Genomic DNA, 16,466 nt, shown 5'->3' on the forward strand with positions numbered 1-16,466 from the left:
CAGTGACTTTGATAACGTCCCTGTGAACCATAACAGAAAGTTATGAACAGGAAGCTTCATGGATGTAGACCACTAAAATGTGGGAGCAAGGGAGCACACGTCTTCTTTGCCTACATTTCTTTGCCTGTTCCTTCAAAAAACTTTATTGTTTTTATAATGAAAAAGTTTATAACTCTTCTGCTCTACTGATCCTACTGGATTCTGGGAGGGTTGCCTCTGGTCCAAGTCAGATGAGAGACTGCATATGAACGCAACTGAATTTAGTACTTTCACTTTAGGAAGTCAACATTGTTCAGCAATCAAGACTTGCTAAAGACACTTTGGAAATGCTGGTGGATTCCTCACGACTTGGATCCACTCTCAAACCACCACAGCTCTCCTGCACCTACATCAACATCACTCACAAGTGTCTAGTAAGGATGAACCAAGAGCACGGTTCCAGCTCCGGCTCCAGGAACAAAAATACACGTCAAATTGCAGAGTTGGCTACGAAGTTTTTTTTTAAACAATGCAGTTGAGTAGATAAGCATGAAATACCTATGGAAATACAGTATTAGGGTTTGCTAGACCCCTGGAGAACACCCAACACAATAAACTCGAATAAACATGGCTACACTCCGGAGATGCGGGCCCCTTGCAAATGGCCACAAAGCCGGCGGACAGCACAGCTGACAACGGGAAGCCCAGTCTCTTCTCTCCCATTTCACTCCTCCTTTCCAAGTGAGTGGCACCAAAACGTCTAATCACAGATCAAAGGAACGAGGACCATTATGTGCAAACGACAGCTAAGACCATTTCCACAAATGAAAGGCGTCCAGTGATTTGTCAATCATATAACAAAATGCATTGTGTGCTCTGCTCTCTGTTACTCAGGAAAGCAATGGGCCTTGCTGCTCAAAGTCTGCTCCGAGGACAAGCAGCAATAGCATCACGGGGAACTTTTTAAGAAATGCAGAATCTTGGGGGTGGGCACAGCTCAGTGGTAGAGCACGTGCTTAGCATGCACGAGGTTCTGGGTTCAGCCTCCAGCACCTCCATTAATAGAAAGGAGCCCCTAGAATTCTGGGCTCTACCCCAGAACTACTCAATCAGAATATGTTCTAACAAGAACTCCTGGGTGACTGGTATGCACAGCCAAGGTTGAGAAGACACAGGGGATTTCAGCGTGGCAGCCGAGGGAGTCAGCCAAGAGCTCCCGCTTTCCCTGGGACACGTGACACATAATGTGCAAGACAACGGAGACTTCCCACCTGGGCGAGGCTGCCTGTGTGCTTTCAGTCAGGCACCGTCTCCAGTAAAGTGCTGTGTCCTCTACTGCCAGCAGAAACCCAGCACTTCCGTGAATCCTTTTCAACCCACGTAAGCTAAGACCCATTCTCCCAGTACACACACCGAGCTAGGCGGTGCTCACTATTCACACAAGTCACCAGCTGCCCAGTGTTCTTAAAGGTGTACGATCACCCACCTAGAGGGAAAACCAAGGCACCAGGAGTTAGGGACCGTAAGGACAGCCGCCGCCGTCCCCACAGCCTGGGGTCTGCTAGAGCATGAAAAAGGGAGTTGACACAAGGGTTTGAAATCAGCAGCACACAACAGTGGTCACCCACCTATGAGGACGCTTCCAACACAGAGAGGTGGTGGAATTCTCTGGAAGCTCCATCTTCCCAGTGGAGGAGGAAGGACAACCAGACGAGGAAGAGAAAGATGCAGGGGGCTCCTCAGCATGGACCAAGCGAGGTGGGGGAGGTCACAGTGCTCCCTGAAATGGGGGCCCTGGAAACATGTGTGGTGGTATCTAGACCCCATCTGGGAAAATTTTAAATAGAGAAGCTGATATTATTAGAGAAATGCAAATCAAAACTACAATGAGGTATCACCTCACACTGGTCAGAATGGCCATCATGAAAAAGTCCACAAACAATAAATGCCGGAGAGGGTGTGGAGAAAAGGGAACCCTCCCACACTGCTTGTGGGAATGTAACCTGGTGCAGCCACTGTGGAGGACAGTATGGAGATTCCTTAAAAAAATAAAAACAGACTTATCATATGATCCAGCAATCCCACTCCGGGGCACATATCCCAGGAAAACTCCAATTTGAAAAGAAATGTGCTCCCCAATGCTCATAAAGGCATTATTTACAATAGCCAAGACATGGAAGCAATCTAAATGTTCATTGACAGACGACTGGATAAAGAAGATGTGGTGTGTGTGTGTGTGTGTGTGTATGTGTGTGTGTTTGTATATATATAATGGAACACTACTCAGCCATAAAAAAGAAAGAAGTGATGCCATTTGCAAAAACATGGATAGACCTGGAGATTGTCAAAGTGAATTAAGCCAGAAAGACAAAGAAAAATACTGTTAATATCACTTGTATGTGGAATTTAAAAATGTGATACAAATGAACTTACATACAAAACAGAAACAGACTCACAGACATAGAAAACAAACTTATGGTTACCAGGGGGAAAGTAGGGGAGGGATAAATTGGGAGTTTAGGATTAGCAGATACATATTACTCTGTGTAAACAACAAGGACCTACTGTACAGCACAGGAAAGGATATTCAATAACTTGTAATAACCTATAATGGAAAAGCACATGAAAACCAGAAACGGATCACGGGGGAGAAGGAAGCCAGGAGCCCCACCCAGCAGGGCAGAGTACCGAGCAGAGGGTGACACCAGGCAGCTTGAAGGCGAGGGACGGCATCACCGCTGGGAAGATGCTGCAGTCAGCGGTCAACCCCCCGTGTGAGGGCATCTACAGAAAACTCCCTGAAAGCTCCCCAGGAGAAAAAGGTCCATTTTATGCATTTGCTGCATCCAAAGTGACCTATTCTCTCCACCTTTCCCCTCATTTCTTCTCTGCCTGAACCCAGCATTGGAGAATTGAGAAATGGAGACTGGCGGGTGCAGAGGTGGAGTGAGAAACGTGCCAGGGGCTGAGGAGGCAGAGCTCAGTGGCAGAGTGCGTGCTTAGCACGCACCAGGTCCTGGGTTCAATCCCCAGTACCTCCATCAAAAAAGTAATTAAATAACCTAATTACCTCCGCCCTCCAAAAAAATTTTTTAATTAAAAAAAAAAAAGTGCCAGGAGAAGCCCCCCCCCCCCCGCCTTCCCCACTGATGCAGGCTTCCAGACCTGCAGCAGGACCAGGCTGGGAGAGAGAAGCCAGAATTCTGCATGCATTTTGGAGCTAATCTTCTCATATTGGACTGGAAAGGGCATTTTTCACTCCTGGAATCACACTATTTGTCAGGAAAAAGGACTAGAAAAAGTAAACAAGCTTCACAAATCTGGGTACAAGCTAGCAAAAGATCTCAAAGGCACAGCTGGAAAAAAAAATAAGGCTGTTTCATGATGGCCCCATGAGTCTACACTGGGAACTCACTGAAGAAGGAGGTCGTGACTAATGCTTATTGAAGCCTCCGGGTGCCTTACACATACTTTTATTAGAGTCCATTTGATTGCAAAAAAAAAAAAGGAAATCCAAAAAAAGTAGCTCAAAAAAAAAAAAAAAAGCCCAATAACAAACAAATGTATTGTGGATGTAATCCAGATTTTTCTGGGCCCCTTTGGACAGTGTGGACCTTGTCCCACCCCCATCTTGAACCTAGATTCCACGTTACGTCCAACAACCGAACTCCATTTGCCGCAGAAAACCCAAGTCTTGCCAAATAGCACATCAGCGAGCCCCAAGGTTTTACTGACACTTCTCTGAAGAGCGAGATACAACACACATTTCTATTCTGTTCCCCAAAGCACATCTCCTGGCTGCCAGCAACGCCACCACTTTTTGTCTTCTCCCCTTTTATCTCCTGCCACAACAGCCTCACGGATGCCCTCTATTTTCTGATAAATTCAGCTCTGGCGAGCTCTGTCCAGTAAGAACCTGGAGCGTAGCCATCACTCCCACTCCTGCTTAGAAAGCCAGGCGGCGACTTCTTCTTCCCCCTCGCTTGTGCCTCTTCAGACTCACAGCCAGTGCGCTAGGAAGCTTACCCGAAGGTCTGTTCAACACAAACAGTTCTGTTTGGTAATAGTGTGGAGAGCGAGTGCACACAGGAAACCTTGCTAGGCATCAAAGCTTTTTCTTTAGTTCCTATCCATTTTACATCGCGGTACATCTCAGAATCCAGGAGCCTGAAAGGAAAGACGGCGGAGTAGAGGCAGGCTTCACGTGAACCACAACCAGAAGCTCTGAAAGGGAGGCCACATCCTCTGAGTCTCTGGGGCCACATTTCTGTCACCGTCACCTCAGCTTCCCTTTCCCCCAGCAGTCATTCTCAGCCTCCCAGGGCCATACACGGCTGTCAGAGTCTACAGGATCTTACGCATAGAGCCCTCTGTCCTCCGATGGGCATCTCTGGATCTCTGAGCTCCAATTTCCAACAGTGTTGGATTGGCTCAGCTCACCCTGTGGATTTACGCCCCTGGGAGCATGTGGCCAGCCCTGGTCTAACCAGCTGCATCCAGGAAGAGGCCGAGTCTTGCATCCTTGAGAACCCCGAGCAGGCTTCTACTCTCAACGGAAGACAAGCGCCCACCAGGCAATGAATAGCAGGTCTGTTACCCAGATGCCCAGCTGGCAGCTGATGGGTGAATTAGGAAAGAAGCGTGGCCCCACTGCCGATACGGTGGGGGAGGTGGCACACGTTGCTTTACCGTTTGTCTTTTTTCATGCCACATCCCTCGTCCTGACATCTCAGGCTTCTCACTGTCATACAGAGGAAACTAACCTGCAGGGTTCCTACGCTGGGAGGGGTGAGAAGCTATTCCTGGGGGGCACAAATAAAAAGCGCCAGAAGCAAATACAAAAAAGACAAGCTACATAATGACTGCCTATTAACACTCTGTGGGCCCCTTACTTGCCAAAGACGACCGCCACCAAGTGGGGAAGCAGGAAAAGCTCACTACACCAAGCCTTTAGTCTGTGTGCTCTTCCTACGACCGCAGGGTGCATGGTGAGCCCTTCCCCGGCTAAACTCTACTGACCGCCCTTTTCCCTGACCAGCTGCAACCTGCGTGTGGGCTGTATTCCTTTTTAACACACCTGGGTGTTTTATTCTATTGTTTCCTGTCTCATCTGGAATGATCCTGGCTCACTAATAAAAGTAGCAGCTTCTTTTTCTTTTTTTAAAGAACAGTAAGCAAGCAGTCCCATGCCTGTGAGATACATCACCCTCCCCAGCACTGAGGAGCTTAACAGACGGACTTACTGTAGTCATCGGGAAGAGCGAACCTGACTCCCTTCTGGGTCTGTTTCTCTTACTGCAATGTTTCTATTCTACTGCTTTGCTACAAGTTAACCCCTAAAGGGATGCTGCCTATAAGCTTAAATTATACAGAATCGCCCATCTCTGGGAACCCTGCCTCCCAGGTAATGAGTGTTAAGCTAAAGCACCTTTATTTAACTCACAGCAAATATCCTGACCAGGGCCCCCCCCATGAACGACCAGGAAGGAATGAACACATCCCCTCCAGAGGCCAACAGGAGCCAGGAAGTGTTTGACTCTCCTCCCTCCCCTTTTAGTATACAAGAAGCCGGAATTCTAACTCAGGGAAGGTGGTTCTTTGGGACACTAGTCCTCCACCTTCTCAGTCTGCTGGCTTTCTGAGTAAAGTTGCTATTCCTCGTCCCAACAGCTTCTCTCCTGATTTATTGGCCTGTCATGTGGCGAGCAGTATGAGCTTGGGCTCGGTAGCATTATCGATTGAAAGAAGCACAGATTGAAGATGATGGAATAAAAAATTCAATACTATCCCCTCTTTCTACATTTTCAGCTTGAAAACTGATTTTACTAGCCCTGTGACCATGGTGACTTGCATATAATCATGGCACTCAGTTTCCTCAAGTAAAAGATAAAAGAAGAAATAAAAACTCTGGTATCTACCTTAGTGACTATTATGCAGATGAAGTAAGAGAACATTCAGGAAAAAGTTATGCAAAGTGGAGGATGGAAAAAGGCATCTCAGACCGCTCCTCACATCTTCATTTCATTCAAGACCTTCCCATCTTCAGGCCTCAAGTTGATGTCAGATATGCGAAGTCTGTGTTTGTTTTTATACTAAAGTGTGAAGGACTCCCGCTGGCTCAGAGTTTCCATTGAGTATACTTTACTACAGACGCCTTTGCTACCTGTGCCCAAAGATGGCTTAATAATGGTAATCACCTCCCTATGGCTCTTTCTAGGGTTGGAATATCAGCAAGCAAGAACTTGAAGAGGTTCTGAAGCCTAGCTGATTTCCTCGGTTTTCAAATAATGAAAAGAAAAGAAAAGAAAAAAAATTCCAGAGGATGGCAGCCACCTCCCTGAGACTCAGTCCAAACAGGAGGCACAGCTCAGTTCACTCTGAGACCTAGCCTCCTGCCTCCTTTCCCCTTTTGTCCACTTTTCCTCCGTAAGAAATCCTCCACTGAATAAGTTTTTCCACCCCTGAACTCGCACATGTAAGATTACTTTAACAAGGCCCAGGGTATCTTCCTCTCTTATTTTATGAAAAATAAAATAAAAAATTATGAACCTGTTCTGTTGGGTCCACATTTTGCCAGATATATTTATTTAATTATCTCACCATGTCTAAATTTCTCATGACCTCTGAATATTGCATTTGAAAATTTCATTTAAAAAAAGGAATACAGAGACTCAAAGAGCATTGTAACCTTGCTGCATGAAAATAAGGCAAATTTTCTAAGGCCCTAAAAATATGGGGAGAGGATGAGGGAGGAATCAGATAACTTGCCTCCACCTCTATGACTAAACTCAGATTTCCAGGCCCTTTGTGGAAAATAATGTCAGGTTTGGGGTCTATAAAACTCTAGTCTTTGCTATACACCTAAAACTAACACAGTATTAATCAACTATACTTCAATGAAAAAATTTTAAAATTTAAAAAAATAAAATACTGCACTTGAGGTACAGCTTTTGACTTACATAAAACAATCCAACATGTGAAACCAGGAAAACAATTACTGCTCATTTACCACCTTCTATTCCTGGAAATTTAACTTATGCATGAGCTTATGTTTGGTTTATGCATTTTACTGAGAAGACAATGACAATTAAAAGTTTAAAAATCAATAAAATGTAAAACCAAAATTACACAAATAGATTTTCACTGATTTCCTGGAAGTCATTAAAGCAATTTATGTTTTATGCATTACATTAAACTTTCTAAAATTCTTCAGGATGATTTAGATTCTGGGTAGTAAAAAGAATTTATTTTTTCTTTTAATTTATATGGGTTTCCTTTCCTACTTCGTTCTGAAATTACCAGCCACAGAAGGAAGCCTCTTGTTTAGCATGGAAGGCTATGAGAGGCTGGACAAGCCCCGACCAGGACATGCCCTTGGGGACTCTGGGCACCAGCGCAGCGTCCTTAGGCGAATGCACTAACCTGCATGATGCAGACGTGCATAGCACATGACCCCCGACTTTGTGCTCACAAGGACAAGATATGAGAAACAGCGGCACGTGCCGAGACCTGGGAACCTGGCAGTGAGAGCTTGGGTCTGGCTCCCTCATTAACTACTTGTATTTTGCTGCACTTCAGTTTTTATGAAATGAAGGGATTGAGAATAATTATCTGTGAAACTTGATCCTGTTTCTTTAATTTTTTGATATAGTTTTTAAAGATTACACTCCATTTACGTGATTACAAAATACTGGCTTTTAAAACACTCCAGATTCGGAACAGAGGATTCTCTATGAGAGGAGGACCCAGGGACTAGCCACAAAGAGGACAGAGGTCAGCGGTCTGGAGCAGGGAGGTCCAGACTCTGTCAGAGGCAGAGGCTGAAGACCGGTAGGCACAGGGATGAGAATAGGCAGAAAGTTCGGAAATTCAAGCCAAAGGCAAGCTGGAGAGAGGCCTGCAGCCAGAGTCACGCCGGGCACCCTCGCAGCTGCACTCTGGCCCCTTGCTGTGCTCACGCCCGCCGCAGGGATGCCGGCCGTGAAGCGGAAGACGTGAGGAAGGAGCCAGATAGGACGTGAACCTTGTGGTGACAGCGGTAAACTGTAATTCACAAGCCTCTCAGGCCTCGCTCCACCCGTACTGGCCTGCGAGCCACGGCTGCCCTGGTCATCGTTACGGCTGCCTACAGAGGAAGTCAGTGATGCTGCTGTGTCCCCAAATCCAGGAGGGACAACCTTTTACCCGTGAAAAGGAGGAGAGGCTGCTCAAGCCCAAAGAAGTGGAGACGGGGGGAAAGCTTGGAAAGTGGGTGAAAGGAGGGGGAGGCTCTGCAGATCTCAACGGGAGAGGGCAGGAAAGTGTGGGGAAAGAGGAGCTCTCCTGGAGAGGCGCAGTCGTGACATCGCGCTTTGTCTCTTATGAAGGGGAAAAAAAGGAACCCATGAGAGCCTTTTGATTCAGCAGCTGTAATTTATCAAAATGTGAATTTTGGAGAACAAAACACATTGGGAAAATAAGAGAGGCAAGGAAAAACTAACAGAAGAGGAGATGAAAAAGGATGAGAAGCAACAAGAAGGCTCCCAAAGAATTAAACAGTCTTGGTGAGGAGAAGATGGGAGAGTAAAGTCACATTGGGAGGAATGACATCAGCTGACCATGCTTTGACCTCAAAGTGCAAAGGAACATTACGTTTCGTACTGAAGATTTAGAAAAATAAAGTTGGAGTAAGTCTAGCGAGCTGCTGAGTTACCATAGAAACGTGACGTCACTGATTTGAGGGCCCCAGTAGGGGAGGTTCCCCCAAAACCCTGATTCTCTAGTCTGGGCATTGAATTTATTGGTGAGAAAGACAGGGAGCGTCCCAGTCCCAACAAGGGCTGAGTGAAGGTCACCACAAGCCAGCTCCACACACACAGCCATCTCTCTGCAAAACACAGAACAGACAGTGTGAGGGCGCTGGAAAGCAGCCCAAAGCTAGCCGACTTTGCAGAGGACAGAGTTCGAGGCAACTGCCACAGCTAGAAAGTGAGAGGGAATTCTAGAATGAAGAAAACCAGTAGCGGGGCTTCAAAGTCTGTGTATAAAAGCTGCCCAAGGCCCTGAGGGCTCGCGCACACACGGGCGAGGATCGAGGTGGGCTAGGTAAGGATGGAAGAGCACAGCTGCATGTCAGCTGCCCCACCACTTGCTTGCCCACTTTAGTGACAGTCATGACAGAAGCCAGGGTCCTCACTCAACGTTCACAAGGTCAAGGATAAAATTCAAAATTAGTCAGCAAACAGCGGAACAGGAAAATGCGACCCGTCCTCAGAAAAGGAGCACGAGCAACATGGACCAGTCCCAGATGACCCCGGCGTCAGGAGGGGAGGGTCTACGTGGCTGTGACAACGATGACAGGAAAACGGGACTCCCACGGCGAATGGAAGGACAGCTGCCTACAGCCTGAGCAGGGGAAACAGGACAAAGCGGGAATTCCAGAACTAAGGAGCAGCATCGGAAGTAAACCGCTGACGTGCGGACAGGAACATGGGGACAGCGAGGGAGAGGAGTATCGAACGCAAAAACTGAGTGACAGCAAGGACGGTATCTGAAGGAAAGAGTGAAAAAGTGAACAGAGTCAGAGACCTGCAGGGGCATAAAGTGCCCAGCATATGAACAACTGTCATCTCAACAAATTAAGAATGGGACAGGGAAAAAAACTGGAAGAGATAATGGCCGCAAAATTCCCCAAAGCAGTGAATTTAAAGATTCAAGATGTTCTACGAAGCCCCAGCAGACACACAGGAAGGGGTCCACGCCCAGGCTGGTGACTCTCAGATACTGAAAACCAAAGACAAAGAGGAAAGCTTGAGATCAGACAGAGAGAAATGGCACATAGCATACAGGGACCAATGAGTCAAAAGACTCTTCGCGTCTCAGTGGGAAAAATGGAGACCAGAATTCAGTGGAATGCTGAAAGAGAAACCATCTTGTCAACCCGGAATTCCATTAAAGGAAAAAATGCCTCTAAGAATAAAGGCAGAGTGAAAATGCAGGTGGGTCTAGCCAACACTGTTTTGCAAAATGCATTCCCAATTAACCCAAATGGTTTCAGTTGACAGGTCTTTTTTTTTTTTTTTTTTCCCAATGCTTTAAAGGGAAAACGACAGAGACCTCGCCTAACTGAACCCACTGGCATGTCTTTGCCATCTCTGTCCTTGTGACATAAGCGGGAGAAACAGAAAGTAGAAATGAGCAGGAAGTAAGAGGCTAAGTTCATCCGGAAAGAACTCATAACACGTGGGTTACTGTTGGTTCAGGACCTCGGGGGGCGTAATCTGAAACCTGTCCCCATATAAGCAGGGCCAGAAGAGATCAAAGAAAGAGGCAGATCCACCCAGATCGGCAGGCAGCAGTTTTAACAGGCAGGGGAACTTACATCTTCGCACCTGCCTGAGCATCTTTAAGTTCGTAGAGAAGACCTAACTGGGTTCAGTCGCCTATTCTGTCCAGAGGGTCTCAACAGCACCCTCCTCTCCCAAGGCTGTGCGCTTGGAACGGCTCCCATCGTGCGCAGATGTACCTCCCAAGGACTCGGGGTGGGGAAGAGCTGCCGATTGCCTGGGTCCAGCTCACAGGTCAACCAGCTGTCACGTCCTCTGGATGACCTCCACCAACGAAAAAAATGCCCAGCGTTTGATTTGAAGCCGTATCTGAAGCTCCGCTTCAGACCGACAGATTCAGGTCCGCGTTTTAACATCTACGGGAGATTCATGTCCACACTGAAGTTTGAAAAGCGCTGGCCCAATTTGTCTGAGCCAACTGCCTTCCTTATGAAATGATTTTATCTCCATCCACCAATTCAGGCCTAAATTAAATAGACAAGCCACTTAGCACAGCACACAGCACAGAAGCCACTTGAAATGTTGATCAAATAATCAGGTGGAAACTGTTTGATTGAGAAAACAATCAAAATGAGCTTGAAATACCGTATTGCATCTAGTTTCTCGGTAAACAAAATATTTTAGATAGAAAGGTTATTTTCCTCTAAATATGCATGACATTGGAAATTTAATTCTCCAGCCAGAAGGTCAAAAACAGAATGAGAGCCTGTCCCGCAGACCTGAAGATGCTCGTCCCACATCAGTGGCAGTCACTTCCATGTGCAATGACTCCCAGGTTTAAAAAAGCAGTGAAGACAAGGATTAGGAATTAGTGCTGGTGAAGTAAGAAACTGACAACTATGGAAAAAATTTTAAGCAAAAAAAATTTAAAGACAATACATTAAAGAATAATTTTGAAATACATTTGAATGACTGCATATTGAAGTTTAAGTCATCCCTTTCGCAATACTGAGAAGCATCAGTAACCCACACCTTTCACCCCGGAAGACTTGTGTATCTTTTAGAGGATGACAAAGAAATGCACACATTTTGTGTAAATAATAAAACTGCCAGCTCATCTTTCCATAAAGGTTATATTGGATTTTGAAAAAGTCCTTGTACAATGGTATGGAAGTTTCAAACCCAAAATTTTAAACTTTTATATTTTTTAGTAATATCCTTGCCTAATATATTCACTAAGCACTCAAAAAGAAAAAACCCACGACCCGTTACAACTATGGAAGACTTAAGTGGAAAATACAGTGAAAATGTAGACACCTGTCTCCTGATTCTGAGCTCAGCAGAGTTAATAGTTTGGTGTATTTTCTGACTGTCTTTTTGTCTATTTTCTTCACATGTCTATTTCTGTGAAATTGGTATCATAAAGTGTGTAGCATTTTGTATCTTTTTAAAAAAGAAAGAAAAGACGCTTAATGAGTTTCTAGAGGGTTATCATCCCAGAGCTGGCAGAGGTTGGCGAGCCCTGTGGACGCAGAGCCCACCCCTGTGGGGCTGCCCCAGGTAGGCTGCACCCAACTGTTGGTCAGACCTCCCACAACTATGGTAGAACAGCCCTGGCTGTCGACTAGTGCTTGACCAGCACCTGATGAGTCCCGTTCACTGTGCCCAGCGCCAGACCAACAAGGGGCAGGTAAGGCTGCATGGTCCCAGGGGGACATTTCACCCTCCCAGTCCCAGGGGACTGTCCCTCCTGGAGCAATCTTCTCAGACCAGTGGCTCCTGCCCAGACCTGGGGATGACTGTGGGGCTGGTACCCTCTGTGGTCCTTGGTAGCTGTTAGCAGATGGTCAGTTACCTCCACAGTCAGGAGCAAGGGAGCTACAAAAAGGAACTTTCTTTTCCTAATTCTGGGGTTCCATGTTTGAGAGTGATGCAGGGGTAAAGAACACATCTAAAGATGGCTGAACTCAACCACTGAGTAGCCCCCTAAAAGGGAAAGACAATCAGTGTCTCCCAAGGAAGGTCTGCATGAGAACAAACCACAGGAAGCTGCCAACCGAAATCTCTAACAGTAACCAGGGAGTGAACGAGGTAACACAACAGTAGGTCCAACTGAAGCATTTTCCAGAAATCCCCCGAGATGAACCCTTAGAACATCATGCAAAATAGAAACACACCTTTTTCAAACTTCTAGTAAAATAAACTGATGTTACTGAGTTTATGTTTCATTAAGACTATGGAAACCTAGGTATCATGTGGTGTGTCCAGAGCTTTCCAGGGCAGACTGACCTGCCCCTCGTTCTCTCCAGAACATCCACTGAGACTCCCTGCCGGCACTGCCACCTCGCCGCAGCCGCTGCCGCGGCAAACCACCGAAGATAGTCTACAGACCGCAAGGACACACTGCAAAGTGCCTGGGTTCTTCTTTGAGGAAAGGGGTTGGATTTTTATTTTTTCTTCCAGCAGATGGCTAATCATAATCTCATGTTAGGCCACGGGGACCATCCAGGATTTTAAAGCATGAAGGGCAGGTGTGACTAGAGCTGTGTTCCAGAGAGTGAAGGCAACCTCTAAACTTGCATTTGGGTTCTTGGAACTTAGGAGTTCACAGTGTTTGCTCTGATTGATATGCATGATTGGTGATGACGGCTTATTGGATTATTACGATTCAGTGGACTAAGCATGAGTTGGACACCTGCTACCGGCACAGGGTGATCCCTAACTCATGACCAAAGGTTCTCTAGGACCTTCTAAGTGGTTGCTGTGTGTTTGAAGTCTTCCCGGAAAGTTTTGTTGGTATCAATACGCTGCAGTATTGCCAAGAAGTCACTTTACCATTGGAACCGAAGGCATTTTTTAAAAGAAATTACTGAACGGTCTTCTGAACGCCTGCCTCCACTATATACTCACTGGTGAGAGCAACTTTCTTATTTTTAATTTAAAGTCTTATAATTCAGGTACTACATACTAGACATTTCCTATGGATATTAAATAAAGTATACGTGAAAAGTGTAACTGCTCGAATCATAGTTAATCAGAACAGAGATCAAGATATGATTTGCTGATTCAACTATCTCACCCAGATCTGACTGAAGCAGATAATGCTGGATCTCATTTAATCGAAATAAAAATATTCCATCCTAAATCCTAATCTTACATAACTCAACAGACCAGGAGTTGCTTGATCCACCAAATGAATTCAATATCATTATTAACTCCAACTCCAAACGTGTCCAACCCCCAGCAAATAGATATTAGAGGCAACAGTCTTCCAATAACATACTCATCAACACACATGCCTCTGCATATAAAAACGTAGAGGCAAAAATAAGTTTAGCAAGCACAACGCAAAAGCTTAGAGCACAGATTCAGGATACACATCAAAGCTAAGACCCAAAAATCCCCGCCTTCTTTCAGTTAAAAAAAATTAAAATACTCTGAAATATTTTTAAAGTACACTGATGCGTACACGGCTGTACAGCTTCCCTGTGTAACCCAGGTAAGGAAATTCCTTGTAAACAAAACACAGCCTAAGGCGAGCACAGACCCGCGGGCACAGAAGCCGACTGGCCAGGGCCAAGCACGGCTGTGCGCGCAGGTGACCGCCGGGGAACCCATACCTCCGTGGAGTCCGCTGCTCAGCGCGCGGGAAAAGACGCTCCCCTAGGCTCGCCCCCCTCACTCTGGGCCACTAGAGAGGTTCTGGGCCGGCTCCTCAGGCCGCTGCCCCCACTCTTTTCTCCGAACACCAGTAATTTCCTGGAAATCATCCCAGGCACGCATGGGGCCCATTAAAGTTAATTAAGCACGTGTCCACGACACTGACAAGAGCGTGCGCCCTGGCAGAGCCTAGAATGCTTCCCGGGAAGACCCTTCTGCACGCTTTGACCCAGGGGTCGCGTTCTGATTCCAAGGGGCCCTGCCTCCCACCGCGGACCTCTCCCCCTCCCCGGAAGCTCAGCAATCCGGGGAACCGCCGCACCTGCCCGCGAGCCGGCCGAGCCCCGAGTGGCCCAGAGCGAGTGCACTGCAGAGCCTGCCGTTGGCTCTCCGGCTACTGAACACCACCTATTCTCACAAACCCCAGCGCCCCATTAACCGTCTGGACTCAGGGACCCCCTCCACCCGCCGTGGAGGGGCCGGCGTCTCGGAATCCACGAACCAGCAAGGTCCACTTGCCCGCAAACTGCCGCCTCCGCCTGCTCGCCAGGTCCCGCACCAGCCTCTCCGTCGCGGGTCCCTTACCTTGTGGCTTTTCCCTGGGGGACACCTGACGTTATTGGAGGCTCCTGCTGTTTGATTCATGTCCAGAGGAAGTTGGGGGGCTCGGTTTTCTACCTTCAAAACTTCCTTAGCGCGTGGAAGGTGGCGAAGTGCGAGTCTCCCGGAGGCGAGGTGGGTGCTCCCTCCCCGGCCAAGTCCGGGCGACGTCTCTCCGAGCGGCAGGTGTCCGTGCGGCTCCTCGTCCAGGGACGCTAAGCCCTGCAGCCCAGCCGAGGAAGGAGAAGCAGCTGCTGGGACCCCAGAGGGAGCCGGGCCGGCGCCGGCGGCTCCGAGGGCGCTCTGCCCAGGGCTGCCTTCCTGGGAAACAGTCCAGGACTCTCCAGACCAGAAGCGCGAGCAGATCCAAAAGGAGCTCCGAGGAGGGGCGAGGAGGTACGCGTGCGGGGAGGGCGGGGGCTGTAGGGCTAGGCTTTTCCCGGAGCAGGGGGTGGGGAAACCCGCGGCAGCTCGGGAACCGGCGCCCCTCCGCCCCCCGGGCAGAGGCGCGGCTGCGGGGCGCGCGGGCTCGCGTTCCGCTCGTGCGCCGACCTCTCCCCACCCTCCAGCGCCGGCGGACCAGGCGCCCCGCCCGCTCTGCGGGGGTGAACCGAGAAGGGCAACTCGGAGGGGCGGGCGCCCGCTCTCCCTGCTGCTCCGGCCCGGGCTCCCGTCGCCAAATCTTCCCGGGATGGTCGGGAGGTGGCACGCGAGGCTCTGCCAGGCGCCGCTGCACAGGGAAGGCGAGGAAGTGGAGGGGGCGGAGGAGGAGCTGGGACGGTCCCCGGGCTCTTGGCAGCGCCCCCACCAGCTACAGCTGAGGATGTAGGCACCCTGCTCCCAGGGTCGGCGCTGCGGGGGCGGGGGGCGGTCTACGGGGTCCAGTCTGCGTGACCGGGGCCGTATTTGGGGGAGGGCAGCAGAGTGCCTCTACTTTTTGCAGTGGAAGTATTGGCAGGCCCCCAAGGCTTTTTTTCTTTTCCTTTTCTACTCTGCCTTTTTTCTTTTGGTGCCTGTGAAGTCATGATCTAATTAGGCCGCATTCGGATAGAGGTGAAAAATTGAGAACTAAGAAAAAAACAAATCAAGGCAGAGCAACCGCTCCATGCAGACTGCATTGCAACATTTTAGAATCACAAGTCTGAGCAGTGGACCAGCAGCCCCCCTAGGACACAGCCATATTATTGAGCCAGATGTTAAGTTTGGTCTAGATTTATCCAGGTAGTGATGGTTGAGTCTGAATATTCTGAATGGAAAATCAAGCCACATAATTTGGTTTCTATTTCCCAATCCCTCCACATCCTTAGCTTCATCATCTATAAAGTGGAGGAAGGAACTGGCTTCACCTGTGAGAACCCGCGTTGCCCACTGGGCTGCTGACAGAGCACATTGCATATGGTGCCCCGTGAAGAGTGAGAAGATCTTCTCAGGTGTTTGCTGTTGTCCGTTGTCATCGCGTTAACAGTCCCAAAATCAAATAGGAAGAGTCTCCATCTTGTAAAATAAGTTAATCATATATGGCTGCTTTTGCCCACTGACAGAGTTCAAAAGCGACCCGTGACATTTTTGTTGTGCAAGTGGGGGGGGGGCGTTTTGGGCACTGGAGTCACGCAGTGGACAGTGTGTGGCTGTGAAGATGGGTGTCAGTTAGAGTCTTGGCTTTGCTCTTCCCAGTGTACATCGTTGGGCAAATTATTTCTCTCATTTAGTTTATGGCTTGGAAGCAGGTGTCATCGTGCTGTATTCCAGGCAAAGAAACTGGCTGCGAGATACTGATGTGTGGAAGGTGCTTAACATAGCAGCAGACGTGCTTCGAGTGGCGAGTCGTTGTGACCGACTGCCTGGAGCGACTGCGAGCCCCTCACACTAACTTACCCTGGTGTTCAAGTCCACTCTTTTCTGGAGGTAAAATCCACAAGTGGGTGGCGCCCTGAGAGTGGCCACATGAAATTTCTCACCCCA

The 16,466-nt window shown here is 48.2% G+C and overlaps 1 protein-coding gene across 1 annotated transcript in view; it reads right to left on the bottom strand.

Annotated features, from left to right (window-relative positions):
• The window catches only part of DPP6 (dipeptidyl peptidase like 6), an 846,033-nt gene extending 831,184 nt beyond the window's left edge, over nt 1-14,849 (bottom strand). Inside the window, exon 1 of the mRNA XM_031455765.2 lies at nt 14,490-14,849. Within this exon, the coding sequence (XP_031311625.1) occupies nt 14,490-14,549 (60 nt within the window). The 5' untranslated portion in view covers nt 14,550-14,849. The remainder of the gene's footprint in view (nt 1-14,489) is intronic.
• Nucleotides 14,850-16,466: the final 1,617 nt, after the last annotated feature.

Source organism: Camelus dromedarius, chromosome 7 (genome assembly GCF_036321535.1).
Source record: "Camelus dromedarius isolate mCamDro1 chromosome 7, mCamDro1.pat, whole genome shotgun sequence".
Classification (NCBI taxonomy): domain Eukaryota; kingdom Metazoa; phylum Chordata; class Mammalia; order Artiodactyla; family Camelidae; genus Camelus; species Camelus dromedarius.